The sequence below is a fragment of the Sitophilus oryzae genome, unplaced genomic scaffold (genome assembly GCF_002938485.1).
Source record: "Sitophilus oryzae breed Bouriz unplaced genomic scaffold, Soryzae_2.0 scaffold_1440_pilon_pilon, whole genome shotgun sequence".
Taxonomy (NCBI): Eukaryota; Metazoa; Arthropoda; class Insecta; order Coleoptera; family Curculionidae; genus Sitophilus; species Sitophilus oryzae.
The window spans coordinates 4,173,053-4,200,074 of record NW_022146105.1 but is presented as its reverse complement, the minus strand read 5'-3'; the positions used below and the strand labels follow the sequence as shown (position 1 = coordinate 4,200,074).

At 31.0% G+C, this 27,022-nt stretch overlaps 1 protein-coding gene across 3 annotated transcripts; it reads right to left on the bottom strand.

Annotated features, from left to right (window-relative positions):
* Window positions 1–249: 249 nt before the first annotated feature.
* Window positions 250–26,810, bottom strand: LOC115876845 (beta-arrestin-1-like). 3 transcript variants are annotated; one of them, XM_030892838.1, is made up of 10 exons: window positions 26,700–26,810; window positions 21,723–21,847; window positions 13,990–14,020; window positions 6,452–6,512; window positions 6,196–6,395; window positions 5,661–6,133; window positions 5,379–5,522; window positions 4,085–4,171; window positions 3,883–4,029; window positions 250–3,781 (listed from the first exon to the last, which is right to left on the bottom strand). In XM_030892838.1, the coding sequence occupies exons 1-10, from the start codon at window positions 26,793–26,795 to the stop codon at window positions 3,691–3,693; spliced, it is 1,455 nt and encodes a 484-aa protein (XP_030748698.1). In that variant the 5' UTR covers window positions 26,796–26,810; the 3' UTR covers window positions 250–3,690. The 3 variants fall into 3 exon arrangements, with proteins under 3 accessions (XP_030748698.1, XP_030748697.1, XP_030748699.1); XM_030892837.1 differs by lacking the exon at window positions 5,379–5,522 and adding an exon at window positions 4,941–5,084; XM_030892839.1 differs by lacking the exon at window positions 5,379–5,522.
* Window positions 26,811–27,022: the final 212 nt, after the last annotated feature.

Below are 27,022 nucleotides of genomic sequence, written 5' to 3'. Positions count from 1 at the left end.
AATTTCTGAATAATATAAAATAGATTGCCTTCAACTTTACGGTTGGAATTGAATATACTTTGTGTTGCCTCTATATTGTTAAAATAATACAATAATGTTGTTTGTCAATGTTGATTTTCTTTCAAATTTAGTTGAATAATTCTGAAATGAATTTGTAATCTTATTAAAATAGCTGATAGAAACAAAAATAAAAAATTAAAATAATGGAGCGTTTTTTCCTTTCATGGTAGTAAAAAAAAACAGGCGGTACAGGATAATTACACATTTTATTATTAAAAATAATAAATAAAATTTCTATATGTACGATCAGTATACTAACAATTTTCTATAAATTAAAAAAGGGCTAACTTATAAAATGGACATCCAAATTGACAGTTTGCGTGAAGAAACATCTTTCCCTTATAAATATAAGACTAGTAATTACTTATATGGATTGAAGGATACATAGAAACGTCAAATATTCTTTTTAACATCTGTTTAAAGAATTTTTTCGAAATGACAAAAATTCTTGATATTTTTACGCTACTGTTAAGAGTGAGTGTTGTTATTAAGCAAACCATTAAACATTCATATTATCTCATCGTTTTCAAGGAAAATGGAAGAATACAAGTTGAGTAACATTATATTCTTGAGTTATCTTTTAAACATAAATGTTTGTAAGTATTCTGCTAAAACTGAAACTTTTAAAATCATAACACACTCTTTGTTCATATCTCATACACTAATAACATTCTTTTTGTAAAAGTTTTTCTTGATTTCTTCCTTAGGCACGGACCGTAACCTTTTTGCCTAAAGTATAATGCTTTTTCAAATAAACTGCTGTGATAATTTGTTATGCCCAAACTAAGAGAATATATTGATATTCGACGTAATTTCCCTATTATATTAATTACCCTTCCTTATCCTGCTCAGACTTATTCATGATATCGCCTAACTACTTGTTTCTTTATTAGATACTAAGATATTCAAAGTTAAAAAATCAAACTTTCGAAAATTTTCTATATAATTAGACCGTACAATACTCAACAATTCGGGCGTAAAAATTTTCAAAAATGATCTCCCAATTCAGCAGTTTACCAATTACCCTCGAATTATTATTAATAACACCCTAAAATATATTTTAATAAGAAAGTACTGTCCACTATAGTGTATCTGTTTTTAAGTATAAAAGTGCATTAAAAAGGTAATAAAAAATGTTTGTAAAAAAATTCAGTACAAAATTTTAAAAACCGACGTTACAAAAGCTGTACTTTTTAGTTTAGCCAAAACTTCATAACTTTAGAGTTTATATGAGATGTTTTTGTATCTCTCTTACTTTAAATTCTGATTCAAATCTACACAAATTTCATTTTCCCCAAAATAGAGATTTCTAAATGTTAATTGGACGAGAAATATCACATTTCATTGATTCGTAATAAGATCTCTCTAGTCAGAATTTAAAAAAATATATCCACAGGACGATTCTATTTGTTATGAAGTCTTGAAAAAGGATTGGAAAATATGACCAGACCGTTTGCTTCTAAGTTTTATCAAAGCACCTATTTCGAAATAGAAAAGCTTTATGTACTTACAAGCTAGGTATATTAGTTATTTTATAAGACCTCTTATTTTCGGTGCAAGATTCAATACAGGCCCAGTTAAATGCTGATTAATAAAAGATCACCAATAAATGCAATAATTTTCAATAAACGATATTTTTAATACAAATGAGCGTTTGAAAAGTTTTTCACATTATTGAATGATTTACCTCACAAAATGGTTGTTTATAATTGAGTACCATGGGCGGGTATACTACGAGGGTTGTCTTTTGAATTTTGCATGTAGTAACTGTCATTAACTTAACGCCAAAATTTTAGACCGATATGGCCCCGAAAATAAACGTCAATCGGCTGTTTGCGCCTTCAAAAACGCAATTTTGAAGGATAACTGCTTTCAGAATTAGTTCCAAGGAATGCAAATATGCATTTCTCTTCGCGGAGAATACTTCGAAATACAATAGTGTTTAAAAGTTATCTACTGTTTTTTTCTACTAAATGCAAAATATAACAGACAACCCTCGTATTATTAAATGGGGTTAAACTGTTGTACAGTAAGAACGATTGTTTTTACTGTACAACAATATCGCTTTTATTAGTATTTAGCAGTTTTTACTGCCAAAAAACGCTGCTTACGTCCAACAAATTTTGTGTTAATAAAAACGACTTAACTGGTAGTTGAGTGACGGTTATATACTGATAAATTCATCTCTTAATGCTGTTAGTACTTTGTACTATTTGTTTCGATTTAAAGGATTTCATCTCTTATCAGTTACCTTATTGTGATTTTAGAAAAAAATATGTAGTTATATTTCATTAAATAAAGTTGAAGCGCAGTCACTGCGAATTAACGAATTTGACACAGGCAGAAACAACCTTAAAAATAAACTTTTAAACCCAAAGCCGTATCTTAGGGTGGGAGCTAGACAAAATCAATATTAAATTAAAAAAATCTGTATATGATTCTTAACGAAGTTTCTGTTAGATACGGTCCTGTTTCACTGTTAATAATTTTGCGAATTTCAAAAATAAACCACAAGTAAGTAATCTGGTAATAAGATACTAATCTATCTACCTCCCAGGTACAATGTTTACAATATTATAACGAAGTTCGTTGATTTTAACCAGGAAATATTTCTGAAAATTCGACTATGGCCAGTAGAAAGTTTATTTTAAAACAAATCTGTGACGATATACACCGTTTTCCCTTTATTTAAAATAGTCGAGTTTGAACTTATACTGGACACAGCCCTAAGCTAAAACCTAGATGGTTTATACTTGATCTATGATTCAGTCTTCTAAATTTAAAAATAAAATGACGCTATCCACAATATCCAGCATCTTTAAATTAAACAGAGACAAGCTTTCCAGTAACAAAAAATGCATGATATTTACTTCTTGCCCAACAATTTTCAGAAGATTAAATTTGAACAATAGCTAGATAATGTGGATTGAGCCTAAATGCTGAAGTGGGTGCTTTGACGTTAAATAGAGCTACCAAGTTAAATATATATGTATGTTTATATAAATATAAAATTCTTGAATGGTAATATTGAAATGAAGTAATATAATTAGTTAGCCCTCGCTTGGTATATTTTAGAAACCTGTAATATATATATTGGCAATAGATAAATATGTAATATAGATATATTAAGGTATTTTTCTTTTTCTTTACAAACTCTTGTGCAACATCATTTATCTATTGAATTAAAAAATTCATATATATTTCTCACTATAAACCAAGCGTAGTCTATTTAGATGATATTTTTCCTAAAAAGTCCAAAAATTATGAACTATTTGTCCTCTGAAGAACGTAAACAAGATATTAGCTTAAAACTGAATGTCCCAAATTTAAATCTTACCTTAACTATAATCCAAGGAGACAAAGTTCATTTATTTCTGGATCGTGACACCTTATTTTAACTAATATATATATATATAAATATGGGACACCCTGTATGAAGCGTATAAAGTCACATTGTTTCAACATATAATAAGTGCTTTTTTTTGGTTGTGACTGAGTAACAGCCAATGACTAGGGTACACATACTGGGATGACAAAATTTTCGTTATTTTTTTGAACTGCCTAGTGGCAGCTTCCATACACGTCAAATATAGGTAGCAATGGATGGGCAGCCCATACCTGGATTAATCCTCATGCATCTGTCTCGCCACCCTTGAGCCTTAACCGAGCGAAATCTTCAAAAATTATGTCATCGTCGTGATCTTGTAAATTGTTCTCATCCCTGAAAGAAACAACCAACAAATATATATTATTTTTAAGATCACGAGGTTCTCTAGACACAGCGAATAAAAAAATCATATGTTATTTAGACAAGTCCCTTACGCATCAAGTTGAATTAAGTTAGTGTCTACTGGAACATCATTGTCTCCATCTTTACTGACTCTTCTTGATGGAGTAACGCTGGGTGGAATCAGTTCCTCCTCCGGTTTAGGATGCATCAAGATAAACGGCAGTTCCGCAACCAAATCTCTTTAAAAAAAATAAATAAAAAAAAAATAGAAATCGTAGTTTTTTAAATCCTTACCCGCCTAGAGCACCAAGACAAAGCTTTACTTTGACCTTATATTGGACGATAATGCCCAAATTTTCTCGCTGTGAAGGGTCAGCAACTCTAAAAAATCGTACTCTCTAATCTCCATAAAAAATATAAAATATCATAAGATAAACTCGTTTTAACTTATGACATTAATAGATACATTTAATATTACTCTAGAATTTCCTAACTAAGACACACTTTTATGATAATAAAAACCATAATTTTTACTTTCATGCATTGTATCATGCATTTAATTAATCAGGCACTATAGAGGTTAAATAATTTTAAACAGATCGTCAAACATATTTTAAACTAAGTATTACTTTTTTAGAGAAAAAAACCATCTCCACATAAGGATTTTTTTTATTGAATTAGACAGATGTTATAAAACATATTGCTAAAAGCGCGTCTTATGCGTAAATTAGGTCTAAAAGATATTTTAGATTGTTTAATGAAATTAATACTATATAAAACACTAACTGTTCTTCAGACAGACAAAATAAAATATACAGGAAATCCAGGAATTAAGTTACTGACACTTTCCACCATGTCACTATTAAAAGTTTTACGACATAAGTATTAAAAAATAATTTTATTACTCCTATTCTAAGGTATATCTGTGATGAAATTATTGTTTATTATGTTAAAAACAACGATAATTTTTTTAATAAAGCATCATTCGATAGCATATATTCGAGAACATCGGACTTTATACTTTTATGTTTTCAGGAGAGATGTCTGTCGATATCGATCTTTTTATGTCGATATATGTAGTCCAAATAAAATATTTTTTCCGACCTACAGAATTTAAAGGCAAAGAAAGTAAAGCTAATTAAAAACTTACAAAGTGCTTGACGCAAGATTAGTGTCTTCGTGTTTAAGTTGGCCATCGAGGGCAAGTCCCCACTTATCCTTATTGTTGGCCAATAATGGCGTCAAGGTGAAAACTTTGCTCAATGTGAAGCCAGGGCCTATAGGACATCCCTCTCTATGCAAAAGCAAAAAAACACACAAAACACACTTTAGTTTTACTTAAAAACGCACACTATCTAGCCTAGTCTATATCTATCAACTACCAAGTTTTTTTTATTTAAATACCAATCTAAAAAGAATTTAAATTGTGACATCCCTGGATCAGATCGCCGTAGTAAAATCCTACAATATTAATACCCATTTGGCAAAGATCAAATACTGCAAGTTCTCCAAAAACCATGCACGAAACTCACACGAGGATTACAAAAAAATGTAGCCACGAAAAATCTTTTTAAACCCAAAAACTCACATCGTAGATGAGGCTAGATTGGTATCTTCGTGTTTTAATTGGCCATCAAGGGCTAGACCTCTTTTGTCCTTATTATTAGCTAAAAGTGGTCTGACCGTGAACACTTTGTTCAGAGTGTAACCCTGAGGTATTGAACGACCTGTACTGGAATGCCCAAAAGAAAATATGAATTGAAACAGAATTATGACACATGATATGATAACTGACTAACCCATGATGAACCACACGATAAAATATTTAAACTTAATATAGTTATTAATTTAATTAATTTATTTGACTTACTCGCTTTCAGTTTCTGCTACGGTACATTTGTATTGAGCTGTGGAAAATAGACAGATATCAGCGAATTGTCTAACTGAAACCTTAATCTTCTTTACGGTACGGTTCGAATTGTTGGCTATATGAACGTTGACAGCGATATTTTCACCGTGGTGATATAATTCTTTATCTAAGGAGGCCTCGAGATACAGTTTGTTTGGGCTCATCATAAATTCCTTGCTAACTTCTACAGACGGCTGTTCTCCCTGTTTACTTGGAGCATACATAATTTTGCGTATTGCCAATCTGACAGAGTTTCTTTTATGAGGTTTATCTTCTTGAGAAACTCCCACAAACGCTTTAAGTTCATAGTCAACACCGCAAGGTTTTCCGGTATCCCCTGGAGCTGGTTGAAGAGTGACAGAGGCTGGACAATGAGGTGGCAACTCGAAATAAAACGGGAAAGCATTTGCGCCTAATTTCTTTATAAGTCGTTCCTAAGATTAATAAAAAAATATAAATATGAAGATATTATTTGATAGATAAATCCGGTATTTACTTGTAATCTTGTTAATGGTCGCGAATTTTGAGCGCTGGAGCTATTTTGGGGATAAATTTGTTCAGATGCTAAGTACAAATCTTTCCTGAAAGTCAGGCCCAAAACGTCCAAGTCTTCTCTACCATATCTAAATGCGGCCAATACGTGGCCAAATACTTTCCGATCCTTTACATAATCAGGGTCTATTAACACTACCCCATCTATAAAAAATGATTTCCAATTATATAGATTCTCTAAAAGAAATTGATGGCCTTACCTATTGGATCCACGTGGGATATATGATCCACAAAATCCCTTTTACCTAAGTAAACTGTTATCTGAAAAGAAGAAGAGAATAAGTTTATTTAGCAAACAACCCTTGTACAGAATAATTTGCTCTAATTTTCTATCAGCTTCAAAACCTTCCAATATTTATTGTTAAATCCATAATGGAACGGATTCACTTGAAAAGATTTCTCTGCTTTTTGGTTAGTACAACGGACAAACAATATTTCAGCTCAATTTACATAATCCCCGGGAAAAAAAGCATTAGATTTGAATTTTTCCAAAAGCATTTCACAAACAACCTGAGTGTCAAATGTGCTTCCAGATAAAAAGGCGCATGATGCTTTGGTTTTAAAATATACATAAATTTTGAAGGAAAAAAGCCTTCACAAATACCACAGTTAGATGTAACCTGGAAAATTGGGGTATAAATATAAATATGGAAATTACTTTACCGGAATAGAAATTTTGTTAAGAGACATCCCTCGTACACTTGTATATTCAGTCCTGTCTCAACTAGAAAAAATGTATTTTCGTCTTGAAAAAAAAACTCAATTAAAGAAGTAATTTCTTTACGACGTATTTACCATGCAAAGTTATATTTTTTTATACAAAACGCGAGTGATGTTACCTTGGGCATCAGTTCTCTGTTATTCAAAAGAACACTTAAGGGAATAGAGGTAGGAATACGTGTATCAAGAAAACCGCAATTGACACAAGAAAAAAACGACACATCTCGTGTGAAAGGTTCCTTTTTAAGACAATTTCGGCATAGCCTGTCTGCCTATCCTATAGGCACACATACATTTTTTTAAGAAGCGCACTCCTGTGAGATTTATAATAAGAGATTTTTTGATCAGGACTGTAGATATTCAACATTTAAATCCAGGTTTCTCGAAAAAACTTTACATAGTTACGAGTATGTACGTAATCGAAATATGTTTAGGTGTAACAGCAAGTCAAATTTGATCTCATTTCAAAATCGAAATTGTCATTCCAAATCCCGATAGCATCGAAATTGAGATTTCAATATTTAAATGAAGGACTTCTCGAGTTTAATCAGTAATCAGTACCTTTATCGATACTTTTACCACAGATTAGGTATCCTATAAGTATACAGATAAAAATCTTGTCCCTAATTCGTGGTACGAAAATTGTTTTTTATGACGATGTGCAAACGAGTCAAATTTCCTGTGCGCAAAAATAAACTTGCGTAAAATAACAATAAACAGCGTAATAGAGAAATATCGCTAAACCGAATAGCGTGCATGGACGTTAATAAGGCCAGGTGTTATTTCCTTTACGTGAGGTGGTATTAACTCTCTTTATTTATAGTTATCGGATCGGAAAGAATTCTGATCGCGTCGCGTCTGCTATTTAAACTTAACCTAACTTTGAATTTAAACTTTGAAATTGTTTTGTTTACTAGGTATTTTAAAACCAAAGGGCTAAAGTGCTTATTTCCAGTGCTTTATTGTTCAACGTCTGCCAATGGGTTTAGGACAACAAGCAACAAATTCTCTTAGAAGGGCTAAGTCGTCATCTGCTGTAAACCTAAGACTCTTTATAGGTTCTTTAGTATTGGAAGAGATGGAATCCATATTTTGGGCCATATTTATTTAATTAAAACTAATCCCAGCTACTTAAATATCAAATTACCTAATAAAACTAAAGCAATAATTCAAAACAATTCAAACATAACCTAAAATAAAAGATCTCGCCGGCCGGCTCAGGTTGTCAAATACCCGCACATGCCCATTTAAGCAATTTTTAAACGTTATCAGAGGTTATTTAAAAAGAGCGCTTGGTGTAATTGATCCGCAAATTACGTCAGGCGGTACCGTTATTAGCGGGTGTTGCGTTGACTCGCGCATACCCTAACCATGATAAGATACGCGTAAATACTGGATGACGCTATTCGGTTTTCCGATATCTCTCTAATAACTGTGCCGTTAGCCGCTGTGCACAATTTTAGAGGCCATAAGTGGGCGTGCTATGTGTGCAAACTAGTCACCTAACTAGTGCCCGATTCCGAAAATTGGAACCACGAAAAACAATAAAGAAAAAACAAAGTTTATAATCTGTGCTATTACTGCGCTTTTAATATTCTAAATAAAAAATAGTTCATTTTTAATAATGCCTTTTTTCTGATGTATAGCACAATTTTTATCCTGTCATAAACCAATATTATACGAGATAATGAATAATATAAGCTATATTATTAGCAGTTTCATAATAAAAAAAACAGGTGTTGGTTAAATTATCACTATGATGCGCAATGCACTGCAAACAGAATTTGTGGTTTAATTGTAAAACAAATTAAACGGAAATATATTACAGGCCGGCGTTTTAGTTCATTACGTATGTTATAATAAATCGATTAAATGTGTTCTCTTAGTAACAATAGCTGTTTAATTTAGACATATTATTGCATTTGCAGGGTACAAAACAGACAATTGTTACAATTATTGCATTTGTCTGTCGCCGCACGAATTTGAATTACATTTGAATACAAATAAAATATAGTTCCAAAGCTGTAAACATAGAAACAACATATTCTTATTAAATATTAAAATTTATCAGGACATATTGAAAAAAAATTGAAAAACTCCTGTCAAGATTAGATCTTTTTTACATGTGAGGCCCCTATCGTTCTTGGGACGAAAATTTAGTGAACTTTTGGGTCGGATTATCTCTTTGTATAGAACAGTCCAGCTCAGTGAAATATTCAAAATTTGAAACTTATAAAACATCCCTCTCTTTTGACGAAGTGTAAAAGAAAGAAGCACCTCCAATCATTTCACAGTCAAGCCTGAATAAAGTTTCTAAAAACACATTTATACAGGGTCCGGCAATGGTGCGTTGGGTTTCTGTAGCTCCTAAAATAAAAAAACTTTTTTAAAAAGACTGAAAATTATTTTTTAATTTATTTATTAATATTTCTGAAACTATCAAAACATATTTAATAATATGTTAGGATCATGTAAAGCAATAATCTACAGGGTGTTCCATTTAAAAATAATTATTCTGAACCACTCACACTTTTTTTTAGCTACCCTGTAGAAGTTAAAATAATTTCCTCAGTCCTGAAATATATCCTAATACATACTTTAGGTTTGCACTTATACAAAATCCTACGTGCCTGACGCACTATTGCCGAACCATATGTAATGTATAGCTAGAGATATATATCTTTAAGATGTTTTTAATGGTTAAAAAATGTTATTTATTTAATATCATTGAAACTTTTGATAAATATATAATATGCAATTACGAGGTAAATTGCTGATTGTTCATCAAAAGATTGCTACCCATCGAAAATATTTGACTTCCGAGAATAAACATGAACTTCTGATGAAAAAATATGTTTAAACAATTTGCTCTTCCCAAAGGCAATGTAAACGTAAAATGCCTACCTAATGGAATAATAAATTTTACGTTTAAGTAAAACAAACAATAATCTGACTATGGAAAGCCTAGCTTTTTTTCCGCTACGATTAATTTAAAACACAAGCAAATAAATGTTTTCCAGCACAAATACAGAGAACGCCATCATGGGAAATTAACAATTGCTTCGAAATTAGTTCGGAAAGTTTCAAATTAGGAATTTCACTTTAGAATATCAAAAGTTTTTACAGTTTCCGCTGTAGTTTTCTCGTTAAGGTCAACTTATATGCCTTATTACTTATTCGGTATAATGCCAATGTGAATTTATCCAGACTATGGAAAGTATTATTCATTTATAGGTTAACTAGGAAAAGTAAACGTTATTATGAAGATTAATAAATCTGATGTTGAACAAGAAGTGCAATGGTAACACAAGCAAAAATCTCCCATCTCCCGAACTGTTTATAGAGAATCATCTTTTAATTAAATAACTTTTTACATTTTTGATGGCAAAAAATAAAGTAATTATTTTTTCAAAACTTCTACGGTTGTTCTAAAAGCGCAATAATTGAAAACGAGAAATATAGTTTCGGGGTGAAATTGCAGGAATCTGTAAATATCAAAGTCAAAACAAACTTTAACGTAATTAAATTTCAAAACGACTTAATTACTTTCTTACAGTAGTCTAATAACTGCTTCTTCTATTTCTAAATGTTTTTAATTAATATCAATAAAGTTCCGAGGTAACGCAGAGTGGCTGAGCTCAATAATTGCGCAATATCTGATTTGTTTCATACAATTGCTATAATATGTCTGAATTAAACACTCATTGTTCGTATGTGAACAGTTATAATCAATATATAACGTTATATTATGCTCTTGTAATCACTTCCTGTATATTTTCTTCTTGTACAGGGTGAATTTGTAGACCTCCAGATTGAAGAACAGTCCTGTTTTTTTTAAATACTCACACTTTTGTTGTACTTTCTTTGTGGAAGTTTTATTGAGCTATTTTAAAGTAAAGGAATCTTTATCTGTGATACAGAGAATATAATACCACTGTCATATTTTAGTAGAAAATCTTCAATAATAAATCTTTCAAATAGGATGTTTCCATTTGCTAGAAAAGAATATCATTTTCTTTAGAAACATTTTTTTCTCAAAGAAACATGGGGATTATGTTTTATCTACGAAAAGACTTCCTTGCGAGGTTTCCGCCTTTTAAAAATACCAGTTTAAATATAGTGTAAGCAGACATACTGTGCCCCACTTTTTTACAAGGATAAAATAGTTTTCTTAAAGAATTCATAGATAATAAATTGGTACATATGAGACTGGGCAGATGCCTGTTTATCTAGTTATGTAGTTGGTATTAATCTATGGCAAATAATAGGTAATCTGTTTATTCTGCGTTTGTATTGCAAAACACTAGATAAGACATTGTTTGTACTATGCTAATAACAAGCTACTAATGTAAACAGAAATGAATTTGGGAAAAACTGGCCCAATTGATTATAAGTCTTTTTAACAATCCAGAAATGTTTAAACTAAAAAGCTGATGCATTTTATTCATAACTATTATAATTAAAAACATTAATTGAACATTTATCGTTAAGCAATAATAAACGTACTAAATGAGGCATGGCCTTAAATTCAAAAAACTCAAACGCAATATGATATCCCAATTATATTAAAACGGATATACGCTGAAATGCAGTACGATGTTAACTGGATTTCACTCCGATAGGTAACAGAGTTACCAGCAACGCTGATTTAAATTTCAGTTTATTAAGTAGGCTTCATAAATTTTAACTTCCACAGGACCTATAAATATATGAATGGCCCCATCAGAGTTCTAATTTTCTAATATAATTTAGTCTTGATTTGGGGCAAGGAAAAATATGAGGAAAATAATATCAAGTTTTTGAAATTCGCAACATTTTTCAGGCGAGGAAATGAAGTTAAAAAGTCATCTCATCGATCGGGGTAAAATTCAAAGGTGTAGTTTGATTTCAAATCCGTGTCACCGCTAGGAATGGGCGACAATGGATGTTTGCCTATCGATAAGTCGTCGCAATTCATCTATCAATATATATTTTATACCTATAGGTATCAATAATGAAGCGAATTTGAAATCATCTATTGTTATTCAACGCATGGATAGTTTTTGATGAGATAATGAAATTTTAAGGAAAAATGAAAATGTTCTATATCTTATTTAATATAATATCGATAATTATCGATATACCAATAACTGATACTTATGGAAATCTGAATAGCATTATACTAAGGAAGGCCTTAATCTTTTTTTCAAAGCTATCAATACATCAATAGTTGTCGAATCTATAATAGTTGTCGATTGCGCTCTAGTTGCAAAAACTGTACAGCAATTACAAGAAATGTTGAACACATATACCTGGGCATACGAGGCTTTGGGCCTTAAGCTAAACATCGACAAAACTAAAATCATGTGCACTCCCCCGGAAGATCACAACAATGCTATAAAAATCGGAGAAGAACTACTGGAATATGTAGCGGAATTAATTATCTCGGCAGTTTGATTTCGGAAAAGGCCAATATCGACTCTGAAATTCAGCACAGGATTAGCAGCGCTTCAAGAGCATTCTGGAAATTAAAAGACAGGGTTTTTTACAACCATGACCTGAGCACAAAAACGAAACTTGCAGTGTACCGAGCAATAATAATCCCCACTATGTTATATGGGAGCGAAACCTGGGTGCCGTACCGCCGACACATGAACGCATTAAAAAAGCTGCAACAGAGACACCTTAGACAACTCTTAAGAATCAAATGGTTCCATCACGTCTCAAACGTATCGGTTCTTGAAAAAGCTAACTGCGAGAGTATTGAAGTCATGGTTACAAAATCCCGACTAAGATGGGCTGGTCACGTATGCAGAATGCAAGAAAACCGCATACCAAAATCACTGCTTTACGGTGAGCTTGTAGACGGTAAGAGGAGGCCAGGTGGACAACTCAAAAGGTACAAGGACATTTTCCACGAAAACTTAAAGGGGATTAATGTGCAGAATGAGTGGGAAGTAGCAGCTCACAATAGAACTCAATGGAGAAGAATTGTAAACTCAGTTAACAGCGAGAACCAAAAAGTTAAGAGGCAACAAAACAATGAGATTTTTGAATGTCCGGAGTGCGGTAGACAAATAACATCACGTATTGGGCTTTTCAGTCACAGAAAGGCTCATGAAAGAAAACGCCTTGCGTGACCATCTTCTGATGCGTGTCAAATACTCGTCAGCGAGTAAGGGCAGTAGTATGTATGTAGTTGTCGAATCGACAATGTCGATATATCGATAATTTTGAAGTCATCTATTATATATCGATTGCAGATAGTTATCGATATATCCAAAAAATCCCATCTCTAGTCCCCGCTCCAATCCCGGTTTATCATGAATAAAAAATTAAAAAAATCACTTAAATATAAAGAAGATTTCTTATTTGCATGGGATTATACTTCAAACCAAATATGCATATTTAACAATAGATTATTTAAAATTAAAAACTCTTTTTGACCTTTATAAAAATACTAGCAAAACAAGATATTTTTGCACACAATCTATTTTTATATATTATTAAAAACATATTTTTCTTAGAGAAAAACTATTTGCACAAAGCTATCCTAAAAATATTAAGCCATTTCCAGGGTTTTTATGATTTCCATGAGAAAAATTTAGAAGGCTCATTTAAAATGTAAGAAATATATAAAAAAATATTTATGTTAAAAAATGTATTAAGGCCTTATTTCAATTTTAAACTATGCTCTTCGCAAACACCTATTCAAAAATATTGCACAATATCCGACCTTGAATTCTAATGTGATAAATATCGACAGGAAATCTTTAAACAATACAAAATTTAACCGACGGTGATGCAAAATACACCATCAAATTCAAAATGTATGCAGGAGACATTAACCAAAACATCATTTTTTTTCTGGAAAACGTAAATTAAAATCGACATTAAATTTTATATTAACTGTTGCTTGAAAATTAATTAATAAACGATTGCTGATAGATATTAACTAAAATATGCAATATACAAATTAATAATTACATTTTATAGCTTCATTTTGACGTTATAATATAATAAATTAAAAAATTCTTACCTTTCCATTGGGTGAGCTCTTCTTGAATACCCTAGAAAAAAAATATAATTACAAATGCTACTCCGTAAAATAATTAACACACTTCGTTGTATAGGCTATCTTACCCATCAACAATATCAAATAATATATCCATAATTATTTAGAAAATAAAATAGTTACAATTCGCTGTACCAAAATGGAAACACTAACGTAAAAAATAAAAAAAATTAGAAAATTCCTTTAAGTGGCCAGTTTTAAAATACGTAATGTGTGAAAAATTCTTTTTATCTTAATGATTTTTATCGGCTCTCTTGCCACATATTTCAATGGGCATTAGTAGGTACGTAATGCTGCTTTTGTTGTTTATTTTTTCGTTGTTTTTGGAGAACAATGCGTTCACGTAGATACAAAACATTTTTTTCGACTTTTCTAAACCAATTCACTTTTAATAACAAGCTTATTCCAGCTGTATATAAGTTTTAAAATAGTTTACAAAACATAATAGATTGCTGTTTAACTCTCATACCTATTTTTTTCTAATGCCTGAAGACAAAAACTATACAGGGTGCCCCAACTATACCTAGAAATAAGTGCAAGTATTTTAACTGGTAGTATAGTTCGACCCCAGAAACACACCCATGCTATTTTTTTGCCAAAAAAAGTTTATAGAAAATTGTGGTTATTACATGTTCACTGAAAACTATCGAAGTATTTCGAAGATTCGTTCTAAAAATGTCGAAAGCGCTATTTATTTTTTTAACTTTTACAATAAACCACTCTTTATTACTTGCGTCAGCAGTATACATCGGTCGTATGTTTAATATAAACCGTCTCTGCATATTTTTAAATAAAATTACTACAATATTTCCGTCTGCAATTGTTATTAAATATTTATTAAAAATCACTTGACACAATGGTTTTAATTTGAGTCTGATCGATTGCTAGAAACGACAGATTTTATTAGTAGTTTCAATGTGAGTTAGAAAAAGTAAAAAAAAAACGATTAAAATGAATGAAGCGATTCTAAGAAAATCAACAGAGTTTATATAGAAAAATTTCACAAACTAAAACTTTAAAATTATCAACACCCACATAGTGAAACGTGCCTGAATAGTTCTCTAAAATCTTAATAATAATAGTTAGAACTTTACGAAGGATTAGTAAAGTGATAATAGGCAATCTATGCTTTAACCAGAGGTTTAATAAAAATAAAAATACTATACTGCTTCAAAGTCCATGAAATAGATTAATTTCAAATTGTAATTTATTTTTTTTTAATTCTCTTCCAGAGATTTCTGGAAAAATGATTCTTAGACACTCCCAATAGTTTTTCTGACGTCTTTTTATCTTCTAAGTACAAAATACGGCCCATTCAGTGAAATAAATACAAACGGGCTCCAAATTACGTACAAACGGCCTTGGATCTGTTCGTTTTTTCTGTATTATCCAGAATAATTTCGAATTGGATGTTCCTTTCCGGCTTTGTGGAGGTTAAATTATTTTTTTTCGAAGACGTCGGGAAAAATAAAAACTGTTGTGTCATGACAAAATGGATGTAGCAGGAAATGCTATCACAAGCAAGTTTACCGACGGAACCCCTTAAAATGTTTTTTTTTTCCAAAAAAAAGGCTATTATCTGATGTAGATAGATACATTTGTTGAAAATAACAATCGGTGTTTTAAAAATCGAATAACATATTATCGAACAAAAAGCATAAAACAGGAGTACTTGATAGTTTAGTTACAACACTAGTTTAGCAATTTCCAAAGGAAAATGACATTGTTATTAGGTAATAGAACATGTAAGGCTGACAGGTCTTCCTCTAGCAGATGCGAGACCCTGTCGTTGGAGGAGAAAAAATAACCTAACCTTATCCTCCTATACAGGGTGAGTTTCCTACGATGTGTTCTCTATGGGTATCTCGGAAACTACTGGAGATAGAGAGCCGGTTAAATGGGAAAAGAATTGCAGTTTTGTGGGGTTATAAATATGCCCCTTTCAGATTTTTGAAAAAGTTCATGGCTTACTAGATATTTCGAAAAAAACAAATTTCGGCTATTTTAAAAATTGTCCCTAACTCCATTATAAGCTGTTTTAGACTAAAAGTTTTCAGATAAAAGTTGTAGATAATCACATCCCTAATGAGACTGTGCCCTCCGTTTTCGTCGAAAGCCTGTCATTTTTGACATATGACACAAACATATATTTTTTTAAATGGAAACCATAGTTGGCCATGACTTCATAAAAAGCGCCATTTTTTAAGCTTTTCAGCGATATAAGCTAAAATATGTTTTCTTCGAAAAATTACTGAGTTATAGTCAATTCTTATAATTTTTAAACAATTTCACTTAGTTAGCCATGGAAACAAGTTTAATCGTCTTTGCTCTCGGAAATGTGAAGCTGTCATCCAAACTTTGTAAATTAAAATAAGCAAAAATTGTAAAAATTAATTTTTCAAATGCAGAAAAGCGTGTAGGATTATTGGTTCAACTTTTCTTGACCATACATTTTCGACGATACGTGAACCGGTGAATGTTACGTTTTTTAGAGAACGGGTTTCAAGACATGTAAGAAAAGTTACATTCAGTTATAGCCAATTCTGATCTTTCTTGATTAATTTCAATTGGATTGCATGGTATTCTTTATTGGGGTCGTAATAAAAGTCATGTTGGAACCACTCTATTGATGGGGGAGTATCTACACGCTTTTCTTCATTTGAAAAATTCATATTTACAATTTTTGTTTATTTTAATTTACAAAATTTGGATGTGACAGCACATTTCCGAGAGCAAAGACGATTAAACTTGTTTCCATGGCTAACTAAGTGAAATTGTTTAAAAGTGATAAGAATTGGCTATAACTCTGTAATTTTTCGAAGAAAACATATTATAGCTTATATCGCTGAAAAGCTTAAAAAATGACGCTTTTTATGAAGTCATGGCCAACTATGGTTTTCATTTAAAAAAAAACATATGTTTGTGTCATATGTCGAAAATGACAGGCTTTAGAAGAAAACGGAGGGCACAGTCTCATAAAGGATGTAATTATCTACAACTTTTATCTGAAAACTTTTTGTCTAAAATAGCTCATAATGGAGTTAGGGGCAATTTTTAAAATAGCCGAAATTTGTTTTTTTCGAAATATCTAGTAAGCCATGAACTTTTTGAAAAATCTGAAAGGCGCATATTTATGACCCCATAAAACTGCAATTCTTTCCCCATTTAACCGAGTCTCTATCTCCAGTAGTTTCCGAGAAACCCATAGAGAACAACGTAGGAAACTCACCCTGTATACAGGGTGGTCAGAACTGTATTCCGGAAACTTCGGCAGCATATTCTGCACATAAAAATAAGTAAAAAACGTCGTATAAATGTATGTCTTAAAATGCTTAGTTTCGGAGATACAGGGTGTAGAAGTTTCATTTTTATTTCGATTGTTTCCAAATAATTTCTGAAGTGACGTTAATATTTGGATGAAAATTGGTGTCTAGGAGTTTTTAACATGAGAAATATGATTTTGATGTCATTATGACTCCTATTTGTAGGGGCGCCACCTACATGTGTTTTAACAGTTTTGAAGAGTAATAACTTTTCGTCCGTACCTGTATAAAACTACCGAGTGAAAAAATATAGATTTCCGCGATTTTTTATGTAAAAAATGTCTCTTGGTAAAAATCTCTACGAGCAACCGTTCTCAAGATATTTAGAATGGAAATAGTCAATACATGTCATTAGTGACAAAAAATAAACTTATGTTGAGTAGATAGTTATTTGACTGAAATGATAAATTTGGGAACTTTTTATTTTTTTTTAAATTAATCATAAATTTTTCTTCGAAAAAATGATAATAGTTTCTGTTGAACTTTTGGCCCAAAAACAAAAAAAAATTATGATTTCAGTCTAATAACTATTTAGTCAACATGTTTAATTTATGTCGATGGCAGGTATTGATAATTTCGATTCCAAATATCTAGAGAACCATTAGTCGTAGCGATTTTTACCAAGAGACTTTTTTTACGTAAAAAACGTCGTAAATGTATATTTTTTACTCAGTTGTTTTATACATAAGTTTATAACTTTTCAAACCAGTTAAAACACATGTAGGTGGCACCCTCTACAAATAGGAGTCATATTGACATCAAAATCTGTCAAAAAACTTCCAGTTTCTGTCAATCTGTCAAAAAACACCAATATTCATTTAAATATTGACGTTACTTCAGAAATTATTTGGAAAAAATCGAAATAAAAATGAAACTTCAACTCCCTATATCTACGAATCTAAGCATTTTAGGACATACATTTAATTTATACAAACTTTTTTACTTATTATTATCCATGGTACAAAGAATACAAGGTATGATATTGCGCAGGTTGGTCGCTACGTCACAGGTGATAACAGGCGCTATTGGTCAGCACGCTCCGCGCGCCACTTCAAATCGTCAAGATATTGTTATAAACCTGTTTTTTTTGTTTATATACCGTCATTGAATTATCGCTAAGCAAGTTACTGTGGAGCAGTGCATAAGGAGTCGGGCTAGGAAGCGAGAGACCGGAGTTCGAATCTCGACCGGAACATCACTTTTTTATTTATTTTTTTTAAATACTGTTGTATTCTATAGTTTATTTTTGTAGTATAAAAAGAACTATTTATTCTGTTATTTTTTAATCTCCGTTATTAATATAAATTGATTGTTAGTACAATACCTCATTTAATATAAAATAATATTCTACTTTTTGAAATGTATCGGGCCCTAATTGTACCTAAAAGTAATATATTTTTAGTGATATACCATATTGTAAACTATTTAATATTTTAGTCACTTAAAAAGTTAATTTGCATTGAATAATTGCCTACCATTAAAGGAAATTTGAGCTATATAATCCTTGATGGGCATATTCTGGGTATGCAAATACTTCCTTTAAATTTTGGGTGTCGTTCAACCGATTTATTCTCAAAACCAGAAACTTCTACATATAAAAAGAAGCAGAGGTCACTAATTATAATAAACTTCACCCTTGGTATTACTTCCACTAATTATAATAAACTTCACCCTTAGAATTACTTCTATCACAATTACAATACGTTCATCTGCATTGGCATTTTCTACTTTTCGATGGGAAACAATAAACTTCCCAATATTTTTTAAATGATGTAACAATTCCTCTTGTGGTTACTTTTCCATAGATATCCTCAACTCTGTCCTCATGTGAATTCAGAGGCAATGAAAATGAAAATTATTTACCATAAACATCGCAAACTAAAAACCTAATAAACAATTTTATACCGAATATAGAAATAAATTCAGTATTCTTACCTATCGTCCAAATCCATGTTAATAGATAATTATTATTTTTAAATATATTTTTGGAACTGCTGGTTTTAGTAATTATTAAATTAAACGAACTAAAAAGTCTTAAAAATAAACAATTCTTAACCATAACCAGAGCCATAACCTCAAAAATGCAGATCTCCTGTCAACTTTCTTTATTTTTTATTTATTCCTCATTTTCCTAGTGACGTCACAGGTGGTATGCGCGAACTGAACGAAATTGGAGCCGCTATCGATCATACCTTGTATTCTTTGTACCATGATTATTATCTGCAGAATATGATACCGAAGTTTCCGGAATGCAGCTCGGACCACCCTGTATGATGAGTTATAGACTGTATGATGAATTATATTAAGGGGACAAAATAGGTCCTTAAATTCGTGGTGATTAACCCCCCTTCCACTCATTCCACATCCTATAAGACTGACAGGTAAAACGTTATGTGTAGATAGAGCTTTAGTATGTGTCCAGCATTTCAAAAATCGGTTTGACAAGACCATTTCTAAATATGTCAAGAAAATGGTCGTCCTTTTTATCCCCAGCGTTTATATTTGAACGAAAGATTGAAATTTATGTCGCTGCTATCACGTTGTTTTCAAAATTGTTTGTCTTAAAAACGGAAAATAAGTACATACACAAATATGGCCTATGGCAATATTTCAATTTCGAATATCATTACATGTTACGTACCCTCCAGGGTACTCTTTATATTATATAACAACTTGTTTATTAAAATATTCCTGTAAACTTCCCCTTGTCCTGGCTTTTTGTCTCGTTTCGGAAGTCTTTGAACTTCGGCATATCTTATTACAAATTCTTTCCGAAAAAACTCTCAAAAGATGTCATTATAGTATAATAAAGTTGTCTCAAACTCAAGTCCCCGTTTAAAAAAAAAACGACGTATCCATCCATGGTCCTCCAGGTATTCTGCTGAGATCCCAATTTATTATTTATTAAAATTATTTTTAGGGTCACGTAAAAGATTTACATTTAATAGGAGGGGTGATTCTAAAGTTCTTTCAAAAATTAGACTTTATACAATATACAGGGTGGTTCGAATTTATTCGGGATACTTCGGCAGCATGTTCTGCAGATAACTAGTCCTAAAATGCTTCGTTTCGGAGATACAGGGTGTAGAAATTCTATTTTTAATGAGGTCTTTTCTAAATAATTCTGAACCAACGTCGATATTTGGATGCAAATTGGTGTCTGGGTGTTTTTTGACATGAGAAATTTGATTTCGATATCAATATAACTTCTTGTAGGAAGCACCCTACATCTTTTTTTTAACGTACCTGTATAAAACTACTGAGTAAAAAAGTAAACATTTCCGTACTTTTTTACAAAAAAGTACGGAAAAATATACATGTTGACTAGATAGTTATTTCACTGAAATTATAAAGTTGGGAACTTTTTTTTTAATCTTTAACAATCCAGTCAACATGCATAATTTTTGTCAATTATAACATGTATTGAGTATTTCCATTCCAAATATCTTGAGAACCATTACTCGTACATAGAACCTCTTACCAAGAGACATTTTTTACGTAAAAAAATGACGGAAATGTATATTTTTTCACTTAGTAATGTAATACAGCTACAGACGAAAAGTTAGTACTCCTCAAAACAGCTAAAAATATGTTGGTGGTGCCACAAAATATACACCATACAGAAGCGACAAAGAGATTTGCTTCAAAATTTTTAGGAGGGGATAATGCTGGTTAACTGTCAAACGTGACGTCACAGAATTATACACCAAAAAAAATTCACGACCGCAGGTATAATTATTTCTAGATATTATGCATAAAAGACTAAAAAATATATTTCATAATTATTTATTTATTTTTAATTCTAAATAAAAATACTGATGTAAATCCCTCTAGTTTTTAAAAACTAAATAAACCTGCCTTTCATCGTTTTCTATTAAAATCTAACAATTTTCTTTCAGTGTGAAATGCTGTTCAAGGCGCACGGATGTCAAACGTGACGTCACGCAATTAGTTCCCATTTGACCAATGCTATTCAAAGCTCTTTGTCGCTTCTGTATGGTGTATATTCTGTGGTGGTGCCCCCTACAAGTAGGAGTCACTAACATCAAAATCGAACTTCCCATGTCAAAAAATACCGAAACACCAATTTTCATAAAAATATCGGCGTTAGCTGAGAAATTATTTGAAAAAAAAAATAAAAATGAAACTTCTACACCCTGTATCTCCGAAACGAAGCATTTTAGGACATAAATTTATAAGAACTTTTTTATTTATTTTTATCTGCAGAATATACTGCCAAAGTTTCCCGAATACAATTCGGACCACCTTGACTACGAGTGATTTTTAAGCCCGGACCTATACAAGGACGCTTAAAAAAGATCAATTTTTCGAAAAAAAAAAAAACAAATATAATCCATATATATTTTTAATTACCTTGTAGCTTGCCTCTTACTACTGACGTCATCCATATCTGGGCTCGAACTACTGGGAGCCAGTGTAGCTGTCCCTGTGTCTGGAGGAGATGCCGAAGAAGGCACGTGCCCCTCCAGTCTGACAAACTGAAAAAAACAACAAAAAACGTCACTATGATTGGTAGATGGATGATAAAATGATCCAATTTCGGTAAAAAATCAATACAAGTCGAAAAAAAAATTGAAAATTCTAATTTTTATAAGAATAAAATTTAATATGTTTTTAAAGGTTTCTCGGCCAGACGCTCGATATGGAAAAATACCGTCGAAAGTCTTACATATCTTTAATAGTAATTGTACCATAAAATGACTAAATATCCTATATTCAGGGTTGGGTAAAGACGCGTAGAAAATTAATTTTCTACGCTACGTAGAAAATGTATAAAAATGTGAGAACAGGTACAAAATTAATTTTGTATATTTAAAGCGGTTTTTTTCACTGTAGAGGTTTCTTCCTTTCTATTTTCTTTAAATTCTATAAGTGTTAAAACTGTAATATGTGTGCGCGCGGTATCTCTCTATTCTGTGACGGTAGTCTGTCACTCCCTGGAGATAAGAGACAGTAATCTATCTGAACACTATTAGAATATTTTTTTCTGTTTATTCTGAAGACCGTACAGAAAAGTCTTACACAGAAGTTCACATAATTACATAGAATTATTCTGTAAACTTTGATCTTACTATTGAAAACTTTTACTGTAAACTTCGACTATAGTGTGTAACAGATAAAGGAAGATTTCGTCAGACGACTTCTAGAAAATGACAGAAAATACATGTCTGTGAATTATAATGACACAACAGTCATTGTCACGCATCCTCCCGTTGTACATATCAATTTAAAATAATATGAAAATTAATAGTTAAGCCTTTTTTTGACATACTATATACTATCCATTTGTTAAATAATAAATAACAATTAGAGATATAGTATATTTCTTGTACTAATCGTTGTGACTGAAGTATTTGAAATAAATATAAACTCAAAAAAGGCTTACAATGTACCAAACTAATTTTCTACGTTTGGAGGTGTAAAAAATGTAAAAAATTAGTTGGTGTAGAAAATATAAAATTTTCTACCTACCCAACCCTCTGCCTATATTAGAATAGAACTCAAAAAAACTTCCACTGAATTTATTTATTAAATTAGTATAAAGCATATACTAATTTAATAGATAAATACAGTGGTGTATATAAATTATAAATACATGGTGCTTTAGAAAGTTCTTGGAACACTGATTTAGTACGTAAAAATGATAGTAAAAAATATAAAACGGATTAAGTAAAGCAATTATGTTAAAAATCAATGATTATGAGTGACAGTGACATGAGTTTAAGTGACGCTTGAGTTTAAGTGACATGAGTTAAGTGACGCTTGTTTATGAGTTTAAGTGACGCTTGTTAAATCCGACTTTAACTTAAACCCTTCAAAAATACTTCTACACGAGTTGGTTAAAGTTAAACAGAAATACACCGACTGTTCCTGCTAACAGTACAAAGATTAATTACAAGTAGCAAATAAGTGGATAGCATTTAATTGAGGCTTATCCTTTTTTCTTGCTTCAGAGATTTTTATTGGAAGCCTAGTGTAAATTATTAATTGCTCTCCTAACACACCAGACTATTTTACTACATTACTGTATTTAAAATTTTAGATTAATAAATATAAAAAATAATGTATAAATTTTTATATGCCCTAAAATTTGCTATAAAGAATATTATAGGTGCAGTGACAATATACAAGATTCTGTAATAAAAAGGTATAAAAAATATATCCTCAAATAAAATCAATATTTAATAGGCTGTAAATTTTAAATCGTAAACGGACAAATAGCTTTGTAAAATTTTGATTTATATTTTACATATACCGGGTGCGTCTCAAACGTGGTTCATCCCTTTTTATTTTTTCAGATAAAAAACGAGATTTGGTATGTTAGTATATGACATAAATTAGGAATGATTGACGTATTCAATTGTTTTCGGCCACTTCCTGTTTCACCGGAAATGACTACAACTTTTGAATTTTAAATGTTCGTTCTGTAATGAAATGAAAAAGTTATAGGTGTGACTTTTGAACCGCACCCGGTATGTACGAAATTTTTTAATTTCTAGTAGCGAAATGGTTTAAAGCCCAGAAAAAGAGTATTAAAATCGGGCATCTTTCTCCGTTTTCAAAAATAATAATTAAAAACACTGGAATACAAAGTACAACATTTGTTTGTGTAAGCTGGTTCTTTCATCTCACCAGATGAAATATCACAATTCTGGCTGTAAAGAATTTTACGATATAGTCATAAATATAAAATCATGGATAAACCAAACATTTATTAAAGATCCTCTATTTTTTCGGAACTTGAGAAAATTGGTTCTTCAATGTGATAAAACGTGTTTTATTGTGGATTTTATAGAACACATAAATCACACCATACGATCTTAAATAAATATTCCAGATTGCTTTAATTTTGTTCCTAGATGTATATTTTTCCCATCAAATTTAAAGGTCCGTTCTAATAAACAAAATAAATACTCAAACAAAGCATTTAGTAATTGAAAAAAAATAATTTGATCAAAATTAAATGAAATAGTCAGTTTTCATTAGATGAAAGTATAAGAATTTATATGAAATCCGGATTATTGGACCAGAGGCAATTGAACAAATATAAAAATAACGTTTGCTATTTCAATATCTATTTGAAATTAATAAAGCCAGATTTACAAAATACCAGATTGATTGTTAATACCAAAAAACGTATCTATTTATACAGTGCCCGGCAATAATGCGTCGGGCATCAGTAGCTCCCAGAATAACCTAAAAAAGCATAGGAATTTATATTCCTATGATATAGTATAAGTGCAAACCTAAAGTATGTACTAGGATGTATTTCAGGAAAATATTTTTACTTCTACAGGGTGGCTCAAAAAAGTGTGAGTTGATCGGGCTGATCGTTTTAAATGGAACACCCTGTATATTGTTGCATTTTTGGCTTCCGTTCTCATCACTTTATATATAATCCTAAGATATTATTAAATATGTTTTGATAGTTTCGATAGATATTACTAAGTATATAATTTTTTTTTTCAACCTATATTAAAAAAATTATTAAAAATACAAGAAATGTCCTGAAATCAAAACTATACTAGGTATTTACTATAGATGGTTTGTACTTACTTTCCTATAAATATAGTAGTCTTAAACCATACAGGGTGTCCAATTTATATGCCAAACTTTCTAAAATATCAAATAGTTTTTCTTGTTTTTTTTAATGGAACACCCTGTATATTATTCCTGGAGGATTAGAAGGATTATTAGGTGGAGAATTAAAAAATTAACATTTTTTGTATTTAAAGTATTTCTAACTTTTTAACGGTATTGCGGATATTCGTAATATCATATTACATATTTAGAAGTTTGGCATAGAATTTTGAACACCCTGTGTGGTTTATGATTACGATATTTATAGGAAAATAAGTACAGACCAACTATGATAAACACCTAGTATAGTTTGGATTTCAGGACATTTCTTACATTTTTAATAATTTTTTTAAAAAAGGCCGAAAAAATATATTATATAAAGTGATAAGAACGGAAGCCAAAGATGCAATAATATACAGGGTGTTCCATTTAAAAAAAATTATCCCGATCCACTCACACTTTTTCCAGCCACTCTGTAGAAGTTCATTCTCATTCTAGTACATACTTTAGGTTTGCACTTATACAAAATTCCTAAGTTTTTTATTCTAGGAGCCACAGATGCCCGACGCACTATTGCTGGACCCTGTATATTCTTTGTTATTTTATTAAATATAAATCAATATTAAAATATTTGCTAACTACGACCATGGGAGAAATATAGAAAACAATTCAAGACTAATATCAATATTTACTAACCTAATCATGCAATACACAACAAGTAATTTGTTTTGACAAATCAAAAATGAACAAGAAAATTAATTTAATAAAACGAACTTAGAATGTCAGACTTAATAAAAGCAAAAAAACGCTAGAGATCAAAATGATGGACGTATTGGATAAAAATTGACATAAAAAATATAAACCTATTAGAAGATTATTACCAAATGAAAAAAAAATGTTACTTATCAATTTATGTCTGTGTCTGTACTGTAAAAAGTGCTTCAAATTGAATGCGACTTCAAATGCGTTGTTAAAATAGACACTGCTGGGTTATAGATGTCAAAAAATAAACATTAAATGTATCCCTGTATGGTTCACAATGCACTTTATTTGCATATTTGTTAAAAATGGCCTGAATAAACTACGCTTATTTATATTCAAATTAAAAATAAATAATATAAGCGGATATATGAACTTCAAAAATTATATATTTTTACAGCTTCATTAGAATAGATCATCATATTATTTCTATATCAAATGTCAATAACTCTATAGGGGCATAGAAAAAATTGGTTTTTCTTTTCAGTAGTTCAAAAAGATTTTTTACTCTTAAGTGCCTAGAAAGGCTAAAAAGTAGAATCTTATATATAAAACTTTCTATGAACATTGAAAAAAAATCTTTGGTCTTCTCTTGGTAGATCAAAAACCTTTTAAATAAAAAAAAAATAGAAAAATCAAATCCAGTACACAGAGAAACAAATAAACAATCTCAGGTAGTTAAAAAAACTGTAGGAAAATTCTCGAAAAAGTTCTATAAAGCGAAAGCTGTGTAGAAAAATAAAATAAAAAAAATATTCTTATAATGCAATCAATCACATCCGATAAGAACACAGAAAAAAAGAAACTATGCAGGAAAATATAAAAAATATAATTTTAAAAAATAATCAGATAGATACAAAGAAACTTTATTGAAACTTTTTTTTTGTTGGTGATTGGCAGAAAAAAGAAAAGGACGAAACATATTTATGCAGATAACATATTCTGTAATATAATTAAGTTAACAGAAAGTGCGAAAGTTATTATAGATACCGTGGTACTTCTTCTTCGGGTTTTCATCACCGGCAGAATTTTAACTTTCTTAAAAACTTTTTTCATCGAGACGGTAACGTACTCACGACACTTCATGGAAATATTCAAACCGGAAACATCGTTAAATACGTGCCCAGCTATGGTCCTCGGACTGCTAGAAGAGCGCCAATGACCAACCACCACTCGCTACGTGCTTTCAGATGCAACAAGTCCGTGTACGAACGGCCATAAGCACCGGACTGTACAACAAATGCAAGAACGGAACGATCCTCCTAGGATATATCCTACTGGAAATCATTTAGGCGCAAGTCTGTCCGTCAAAT

Excerpts from the sequence above, each read along its gene's own strand:
- LOC115876845 (XM_030892838.1), bottom strand. The coding sequence starts at position 26,795 with ATGAAGTGTCGTGAGTACGTTACCGTCTCGATGAAAAAAGTTTTTAAG. Across the intron at positions 6,513-13,989 it reads AGAGCTCACCCAATGGAAAG|ATAACAGTTTACTTAGGTAA; the intron begins GTAAGAATTTTT and ends TCTTCTTTTCAG. Across the intron at positions 3,782-3,882 it reads AACTTAATTCAACTTGATGC|GGATGAGAACAATTTACAAG; the intron begins GTAAGGGACTTG and ends TGTTTCTTTCAG.